General features: G+C 53.8%; 1 protein-coding gene across 1 annotated transcript in view; it reads right to left on the bottom strand.

Moving 5' to 3' along the window:
- The window catches only part of SPRYD3 (SPRY domain containing 3), a 15,129-nt gene that overhangs the window by 4,025 nt on the left and 1,280 nt on the right, over positions 1–9,824 (bottom strand). The window contains exons 2-6 of the mRNA XM_007448267.1: positions 9,169–9,315; positions 8,078–8,153; positions 7,495–7,619; positions 7,056–7,191; positions 5,991–6,176 (exon numbers count right to left, since the gene is read on the bottom strand). Of these exons, the coding sequence (XP_007448329.1) occupies positions 5,991–6,176; positions 7,056–7,191; positions 7,495–7,619; positions 8,078–8,153; positions 9,169–9,315 (670 nt within the window). The remainder of the gene's footprint in view (positions 1–5,990; positions 6,177–7,055; positions 7,192–7,494; positions 7,620–8,077; positions 8,154–9,168; positions 9,316–9,824) is intronic.

Below are 9,824 nucleotides of genomic sequence, written 5' to 3'. Positions count from 1 at the left end.
ATTCCTGCCCGCAGCCCCTCACAGCTCTTTCAAGCTGGAGCAGGGGTGTGGAGGGTAGTTGACTGATGGGCTCTTAGGGCTCTTCGGCCCCACAGTGATCCTGCCTGGGCATGATGGGGCGGCAACCCCCGATCTGGGAGGATTTATTTATCAGTTGTCATGGTGATAGTAGGGCTGTGACTCAACCCCATCCCCTCTTTCCCCCACCCTCAGCATCACCTGGGATTCCTTAATCCCTTTTTAATTAACCAAACTGCCCCTCAAGACTTTCTTCTACCCTCCCACCCCTCCGGCCTGAAGACAATTCACTCCCTGAGGATCTCCTCCACTTATCCCTGGCAAGCCTTGGGACGCTGGCCTCTCACCCCGCAAAGAACTCCTGCCTGAACAGGAAAGGCATCACACTCGCCTGCACCAGTGCCGAAGCCTCCGTGTGTCTTCAGCAGAGGCAGGCGCTGCATCCTCAGCAACCCCTTCAGGGAGGCAAGAGAGGGACTCGGCCCCCTTCTCAGCCCTGGATCCCCGAAGCCCTGTCACCTCAAGTCCATTCTCCCCTCCTCCCCAGAGAACTGGAGGCGGGGGACAGGGGGCACCAGGAGAAAGGCCAAAGGTGTACAGGAGGCCACCTAAACTTTCTTCTCTCCTTCCTGCAGCCAGGACCATACATGTTTCGGGGTACACTGGCTCTGTGATATTCATACTCCTAGCCCAAGTCTCCATTATCTCACACTGCTTTCTTCCATCAGAAAGGGGTCCCCTGCAGGTGGTCTTCTGATTTACTGGGTATTATGAAGGCCCACACTGTTTAAATTCTATTTCTGGTCCTCTGTATGTTCTCAGCGTGGCCTGGGTTCCTCCTCTGCATCTCTCCCCACAGGGCCCGGAGGGATGTGGTATGATGCACATTAACTAACATAGACTCCACCCAATCCAAGCAGCCCCCAGCCCAACCTCTCCACCCTGCATTGCAGAAGTGGGTGGGGGATCCCACAGCTGCCCTTGACCCACTCCATCCAACTGGCCTCGGCATAGGAAACACAGTGTTCTCCACTTCCAGAGCCAAGAGACAGCAGACCCAGATCCTGATCCTTGGGAAAAACCCGCCCAACCATTCCCTCTGTCTCAGCTCAGAGGAGGGCAGGCTGCCGGTTTGTCTGTGGATAGGGTGGGGATGGTTCCTTAAGCTAAAAGGCCAGGAGGATGAAACACTCTAAAACCCACTCCCCATCCCGCAGAGCAGCTCAGAAAGCAGAGCAGCTCAGACAGACTGCTAAATGCCTGGAAGACTAGGGCCATGCACAAGCCACCTCTTCAAGAGAGGAACCACTCACCCCTTAGGGTGTAAGCCCCTGAATTCATCTGTTCCTCTCGGATCCACTCTCCTGCCCCTGGGCAAAGTCCTCCCAAGCCCTGGGAGCCTTCTCAGAGCACTCAGAGGAGCAGGTAGGGGAGAGTCTGGCCTCCCTGACAGATCCTTGCTTGACTGCACTCCTCCCCTCCTTAGACTAGGGCTGGTAGAAACCTAGAGGAGATGAGGGGTTTAGCACCTAGAGTCTGAGTTGCTAGAATCTTGATGCTGGTCCCTCAATCTGTGCCTCAGGTGCCTCTTAGTTTCTCCTTTTTTTTGGGCCATGCCACAGGGCTTGCGGGATCTGAGTTCCCCGACCGGGGATCGAACCCGTGCCCCCTGCAGTGGAAACACGGAGTCCTAACCACTGGACCGCCAGGGAATTCCCAAGATATTTCTTAGTTTGAAAGAGAATCAAACAGACCTGGGTTCAAATCCTAGCTCCTATTGCTTACTAGGCACTACACTCAAGCAAGTGCCTCTCACTTCTTTAAGCCTCAGATACTTCATCAGTAAGATAGGGGCACCACTACCCGCATCTCCAGATATGCGTACGATGAAGTGACGTGAGTGTGAAGGGCTTAGCCTGGAGCCTGACCCCCGGTAGGTGATAAATGCACACGTCAGCCTTTCCCTGACTCAGGAAATGGGGGTGATACTGGAATAACCCAAAGTTCCAATGCTCCCTAAACATTAACAGTCGCCCCCAAGCTACAACAGACTGGAACTGCCAGTCACAAAGAAGGAAAGGTTCTTTCACCCCAGCCCTTACCCCCGACTAGAATGCTCCCTTGGGCTCCCAGGACACTCCTCAGATGACTCCATCACAAGGGGCCAACTGTCTTCCTCCCAGTATTTCTCCTCAAACAATACCCCCAATCAACAGGCATGCTCCTTTACATCTTTGGTCGGGGTGGGGAACTCTTTCCTTAAGGCTCCCAAGACCCCCTCCCCACCCCACCTCCCTCCACACACAACAGAAGCCTTGAGAGGCCAAACAGGTCAACTCCACAGACCGGAGGCTGCAGACCAGAGTGCAGAGAGCCTCCTGCACCCCACCCCCTCCCTCATACCAGTAGCCCTTCTCAGCCTCCTCTCCTGCTGCGACCCGCCCTCCTCCTCTTGCTAGCAGAGACCCTAATCCCTCTTGACAGCAGCAAGGGAGGACTCAGTGCCCGGAGGGCCTAGAAGCAACTGAAACACGAACCAAGAACATGCTCCCCACCGGCCAGCTCAGGCCCCAACACGGTCTCCTCGTGGGTTGGGCCCAGGGAGGACCCCTGAGAGGGTGGGGCCTCATTTACCCCACTTTGTGTACCAAAGCTGTTGCCCCGTCACTAAGGAGCTGTTAGAGGAGCTATGAACAGAAATGAGAAACAAAGACAGAATGAGTCTAATCCCCCAGCCCTACCTACTGCCCCCCACCCTTGACACATTACCTCACTGTGCAAGGCCTGGGGACAGGAATGAGGGGTAGCACCCCATGCCTGAGCAAATGCAACAGCAATTCTTCAGCATCCCGGAGCTCAGGGAAGGGGGCGCTCTTTAGGAGGGGAAAGTGAGGCCACAGGAAGCAGGGAAAGACTTCCCTCTGGAAAGCACCAGTCTGTCTATATATAGATCCTCAGCTCAAACAAACACAACTAAATATTAACAACTCTCGAATCTAGGTAGTGGGCATACAGTGGGTGTTCACTGTGCTGTTTTTTCAACTTTCCTGTATGTTTGAAACTTGTCATAATGAATTGTTGGAGGAAAAAAATGTCAGGAGTTGAATTCACTCTTCTGTATGGGAAGAACCAGTGAGAAGGGAGAAGAGAGGATAATTGAGACTACAAAACTGGGAGAAAGGGCTATAGGAGTAAAAGAATTCCAAGGTAGCCAAGTAAACTCACCTAGGAGGCCCCCCGGCTAAAGCCACTAGATGGGAGAAATCCCTAGGGACATGGGAATTTAAGCCCAGGAACTCTGGATTCATCTTGTGAGAAGCGAGGAGAGATTGGCTACAGAAGAGTGGGCCTGGGCAGAAGGCAGCAGCATATATCAGACAGTGGAAAAAGCGGGGGTAGGGGCCAAGGAATGAATATCTGGGCTTAGTTCTGCTGCTAATTCGCTGTCTGACATTTGATCAAGTCTCTTCACTTTTCCCTGGGACTGCTGTCTCAGCAGTACAAGAGGATATATGGGAATGTCGGGCAGTCACGACAACTAGGGCGCAGGGGGCGGGGGTCAGGGGTCGGAGCTACCAGCATCCTGGGTCTGGGAACCAGGAATGCTAAATGGCCTGCACATCAAGGAACTGTCTCACCTAAGATGCCCACAGTCTCTGCACTGAGAAACCTGGACAGGATGGCATCATAGCCTCCTCCAGACCTTTATGGTTCTATGGGGTGTCCTCCTGGGAACATCACCTGGGGCAGGAGAAACAGGCTGCAACAACAGCAGAGGTCTGAGGTCTCAGGGAAGGGCTCCCCACAGAGGGGGACGTAGAAACAGGAAGGGCAGAGAGCAGAAGCAGCTGTGCTGGACATCTTTAGAAATAGGAGGCACAGGCACAGCCTAATGACCTCTCCCAGGCTCCTCCAGGCTGACACCACTCTGACTGCTGGATCGGAAATACAGTGGATGGTCAGAGGGACAAAAAGGATGAGGCAAGAAGGTCAGGAGGCAAGAGTGGATGGGGGGCCGAGGGGCTGGCAGAAACTGGGTAAGTCACCCTCATTTGAAAGATGAGGTAGTTGGCAAGACTAGAAGAGAAGCCTGCGTCCCTCAAGAGGCTCATGCCCACGTCTGCCCCAGAGGAGCAAGTGCACAGGGAGCAGTGTGCCTACCCTGCCAGCTGTCCCCAGCTGGGGTGCGGGTTTGACAGAAGAGCTACACTGAACAGCTTACGTCCAAGAAAGAAAAAAAATTCTTAAATGTGTGGCCTGAGGGCACTGGGGGAAGGGCAGGCGGGAAGGCAGGCTATTTATAAATGTCTACAGGATTCTGCATCAATTAGAAAAGACTGCCTGGGAGGAGCAGGGAGCAGAGTGGGGACAGGTCCAGGCAGGGAAAGGGTGCCAGGAAAAAACTCTTGAGGAGAGGTCAAGGATGAGAGCTGGAACATCGCCCTGGCTCAGTCCCAAGCTCAACTCTGCAGATGTTGTCAAAATGATGGTGGAAGGGGAAAAGAAAGGCGGGATTAAGGTCAGGGCGTGGGCATCTGAGGCCTCCTGGACCCTAGTGCCAGAATGGGGTGCAGAGTGCCCGAAGCTGCAGGAGGCCACACTTTCTGCCACTTTCCTTGTGTCTGACTCACCTTGAACTCCAGAGTGGAGAGCCTTACTCATAATCCACTCCCCACCCCCCCACCCCCTCACCCCCCGCTGCTTCTGTTTTGCTATCAAAGGCTGAGTTGAAAACAGCCTGGGTTGGGGTGAGAATGCCAGAGGGCAGAGGAAAAGGTTGAGCTGGGAAGGAGCGGGAGGGCAGCAGAGGGACAATTCGAAGTGGAAGGCCCGAGCAGCCCACTAGAGGTCAGGGCCAGACCCCTAACTCAGCATCCATTCACTCCCAAACCAGCATGAGGCACAGAGGGTAGATATGAAGAATTTCCCTCTCTCAAGGTCCATACACTTCCCAAGAAAGTTTAAAATCTAGGCAGGGGACTAAAGCAGGTATGGTGAGATGTATAAAAAGGCCAGCTTTGGAGGATCAAGGACTCTCACTGAATCATTATCTGCCTCTATTCTCATCCTCTATAAAATGTAGGAAGGCATAAGAGACTGTCATTGATGCTTATTCGAAAAAGATCTCAAAGAACCTTCCCCAGCATGAGTGGGATTTGTGACCACACCTGCTCCACAATGCAGAGAATGGAAAGCTGGGCTAGCTGCGCTGGGATCAAGCCAAAAGGGTGTTCCAGGCATCCGGCCTCCAAGTCAGCCCAGCCTCTCAAAGGCAGGCGTGCAGGGCAGCAGCGTGCATGGGGTGGGGGGTGGGGGGCCTGAAGTAACCAAAGAAGGCAAAGGAGAGCTACTGACTACTGCTCGTTCCTAGGGTTAAGCAACTAGGCTGAGCTCTCAAACAAAGGGAAGGCAGGAAAGAGGACCACCACTAAGGAGAACACAGATCTGGACTCAAGAATCATGTCAGGATGCCAGGCTCTCCTGACAAAATTCCCACTTTCCAAAACCCTACAGGAGACCCTGTCTTGGGACTTCCCTGGTGGCGCAGTGGTTGAGAATCTGCCTGTCAATGCAGGGGACATGGGTTCGAGCCCTGGTCCGGGAAGATCCCACATGCCACGGAGCAACTAAGCCCGTGCGCTGCAACTACTGAGCCTACACTCTAGAGCTCACGAGCCACAACTACTGAGCCCGTGTGCCACAACTACTGAAGCCCTCGCACCTAGAGCCCGTGCTCCGCAACGAGAAGCCACCACAATGAGAAGCCTGTGCACTGCAATGAAGAGTAGCCCCCGCTCGCCGCAACTAGAGAAAGCCTGCACGCCACAACGAAGACCCAATACAGGCAAAAATAAATTAATTAATTAAGTAATTTCAAAAAAGACCATGTCTTCACTCCCTTTTCTAAGCAATCCTGACATGCTTCTGTGGACCCCGGGATTCTGCCCAGCCCTACCCTTCCCCTTACTTACAGTTCCGCAGACTCTGACGTCGTGCAGCCGGCCCCACTCGTCCTCGTAACTGTCCACCATCATGACACTGTCATCCTCGCGGCCCAGCTCAGCGTTCAGGTGCAACCGCACCTCCTCACCCAGGGAGTGCATGCCCACTGCTGGGAACAGTCCATCAGGGGACATGGGCATGATGGTGGAGCCCACCTGCAGCGGAGGGAGGGGGAGGAAGGGAGGGAGCTGCCGCCTGGCTCACTTTTCCACAGCTCATCTAAATCTCACAAGGGGACTTTTGAGATGTTGCAACCAGTCATCATCACACACACTGACAGGCAGCAAAACAGAGGTACAGAGAAGCATAAAAAGCTGCTGAGTACTCCTAGCTGAGCAAGGTACCCACGGAGCTAGAAGGCAAACACAAGTCTCTTGTCAACGCCCCCATACACTTTAGGTACGCGTGAGTGTGGACTGGAGCAGGAAAGTGCTGAGCATAGATGCTTAAGGGAGGAAGACCACTGGGCTGGCCGCGGAGGCCTGAGAAGGCAATTCCTCAGGGTGGGAGACGGGGCTGGGGAGGAGAAGAAAGAGAGCCGGGGTCTCTCCTATTTGCTCTTATCCCATCCCTTCACCATCACTAGTCTCTCTCTGAAGAGGGAAGGACAGGAGAAGTGAAATAAGGAACACGAAACACAGAAAGGACATATCCCCAAAAGCATTCAAGTCAAAAATCCCAAGAGGACCTCCAGCTTATACAGCCAGGTCATAATCTCCCCATCTTTTTTTCTGCTCAAAACCTTTCACCACATCACCAGTTCTGTCCCCCACAGTTTCTGCCCCTCCTCCGCCGCACAAACCTGCCCCTCTGCGTCCATCACCTGGGGAATGTCCCAGCTTCCCCTGGGTGTGGGGAGCATCTTCCCCTACATGCAGGAGACCCCAGGAGAATCTGAGGCTGAACTGAAGAAGATGGGAAATAAGCCCGTGGGGCCCTGGGCAAGCCCCAGCCAGCAGACTCTTTCTTATTACTCACACAAATCCCTGGACAGCTTCAAGCCGTTTAAATCCCACTCAGGATGTCCCACTTACACGCTTCCCATTTTTGGTGAAGAAGATCTGGGCAGTCTGCACATCAAAGGACACTGGCTCAATGCCACAGCCAATCCGGTCCCCGGAGTTGCACTTTGACCCAAACTGGCGGCCCTTGGCCCGGCCATTGTACAGCCTGTGGACAGAGCAGCACAGACACAAGACCCGAACCCGGCTTCCCAACCTCTCCCCAGTGCTCCTGCTTCCATCACTCCGCAACGGCATCTACCTACGTTCTCGGGGGAGCTCCACCTTCCCCTTTAAGTCTGCAAACCTCCAAGGGTAGCCAACAGGCCACCTTCCTGTCCTTAACAGAAAGCTCTATGAAAATACCCCAAGACCAGTGAAGGAATGGCCAAAGCCACCCTGAGGTAGTCCATTATATCCAAGATTCCCAAATCCGTAGGAAAGGGGTCGGGTTCCACAAAAGGCAACTCACTTGCCATCATCAGCATGGTAGGCTACAGAGTCAGGCAACCAGCCAGGCTGGTGATCCAAGCTGTAGTACTGAGGGACCAGTCCCACAGCAATGGTACCCCGGACCCCGCTATCCACAATAGACACCTGGAGGGAGGAGAGCAGGGCAGTTAGCAGGGAGGGGAGTTAGACATCAAAGGGGGCTGAGGCTCAAAGAGCAAAAGACAGGGGAATCAGAGAAAAAGTCAGGGCACTCAGAGCGAGAACTGGGGAAAGTCGGGGCCCACTTTACCACAATTACTTAGAAAACAATTTCCAAGCTATGGAAAAAGATGGGAGATGAAGCAGATGCTGGGCCTGGGTTAGGGGGTGGGAAAGGACATGGGCCAAAGTCTACCTAGGGGAAGGGCAGGAGAGCAGAAGGGACACGGTGAAAGGACTTTAGGGTGCCTCTCAGATTAGGCACATGCTATCCTGGGCCCTTTTCCCAGCCAACAGGATAATCCTGATGGAAAATTTAAAGGACCAGTCAAGAACCCAGTAAAAGAGCGCCTTGGAGCTTAACCATCTCACCCCCCGCTCTGCCCACCCCCTGCCTTGATCACCTCAAAATAATTGCTGTCCTTTGTCAGGGGTCGAGAAGCCACGTAGCAGCCAACTTCACCAGAGTTTCCATGGTAACTGAAGGAGGAATGAAGGGGAAGTTCCATTAGCAGCCTAGTCCAGGGGTTGAGGGGAGGGCCTCAGCATCCCCAACCCCCACCCTGTGAGGGCCAGCACAGAAGAGAATCCATCAGGCCATACTTCAGGACATCTGCACAAACACCATAACAAGACACTTGAGGTCACCCACCCCACCCGCCGCCTCCAGCCAGGGCCCAGCCCGCACCAGACCACTGCAAGCCTGGCTTCTTCACTGCCGGGGTCGGGGGGAAGAGAATGCGGAGCCTCCCTCAGTTGCCTATTAGGGGTCGCACAACCCTGTCTAACCTCAGTCCCTCATGCTGCAGCTTCGGCCCTTTTCCTCTGGCTCTGTCCTCAGTGGAGCTAGAGAACGGCTGGTCTCTATCCTCGGGACCAAAGCCCTTCGTAGATGGGAAGACAGTTACTCAGTCCCCACTCCTCAGCTTTCTTATCTCCAGGCTAGATAGCACTACCTCCTCCCCACCTTCCAGTGACAACTTTGTGAGAGAATTAGACTCAGATGGAGTCAGGGGAAGGGCTCAAGCCAGAAAATAGAGCGAAAACAAACACAGACACACAAACCAAAGGGTTGGAAGGCAGTAAGCAGGATGCACTACAGGACTGTCCTTCCCCAAACAGGGAATCCACTGCCTTTGAAATGGCCATTCTTCACCGATCCCAACTACAGAGATGCAGGCAGGAGACCCCGGCATCGCACAAGACTCACTGGAGTCCTTTCAACAAGGCAGTTGGGCAATTCCTGAGACCCCAGCAGCCTCCATCTCTGACATGACTGCTTCCAATGCGGACCAGGACAGAGGGACCCACAGACACAGGCAGAGGGGGGTGCGGGGTGAAGAAGCATATACTGCTCCATTCAGAAAGGCCTCCAGGGTTTACAACATACCCCTCGCTGTGCAATGCAGACAGTCCTCTGCCTTTGCAAAAGCCCCTTTTCGTCTCTAAGATCTGGCACAGAAAGGAAAATGTGGAAGCACTCCCCCAAACTCACCTCAAAGTGTCTCCATCTACAAGAATGTGCTTGAACCTCTCCTGATATCGGAAAGCCCGGACCTCTCGAATCTCCCGGATCCGCCGGCGCCAATTCAGAAACCGGTAGTGCAGGTTGAGGTCATCCATCTTGTTCATGAGAACAAACCTGCCAGGGAGAGAAGGGGATTGAGGAGGAAGAAGCAAGGCGCTAAGCAAAATACCTCAGCCTGTTCCACCCAGAATGCGGAGAGGACACTGGACTTGAAGCCAGTTGCCCAGATCGACCTCAACAGTCCCCACCCTCATCCTTTCATTCAGCAAACATTTACTGAGCTCCCACTATGTGCTCCTACTGTCCTAGGTGCTAGGTATACAGCTGTGAACAAGATGGATGGGATGTCTGTTCTCATAGCACTTCCATTCTATTGGGGGAGGCATGACAGGCAATAAACAGACATGACAACGTCAGACAATGGAGGAAAAAGCAGTGTGCTGTGATAAAGAATAATGGGGTGAACTCTATGAGATGAAAAGGTGACAGGCACATAACAAGCCCAAGAAAGAGCATCCCAGGCAGAAGGGACAGCCAGGACACAGGTCCTGAGGGGCAAGGCAGCTGGCATGGTAGGAAAATAGAAAGGCCAGGTGGCTAGTGTGTAGGGAATGGGAGGGAGG

The sequence above is a fragment of the Lipotes vexillifer genome, unplaced genomic scaffold (genome assembly GCF_000442215.2).
Source record: "Lipotes vexillifer unplaced genomic scaffold, Lipotes_vexillifer_v1.1 scaffold2700, whole genome shotgun sequence".
Taxonomy (NCBI): domain Eukaryota; kingdom Metazoa; phylum Chordata; class Mammalia; order Artiodactyla; family Lipotidae; genus Lipotes; species Lipotes vexillifer.
This window is presented reverse-complemented; position numbering and strand designations above follow the sequence as displayed.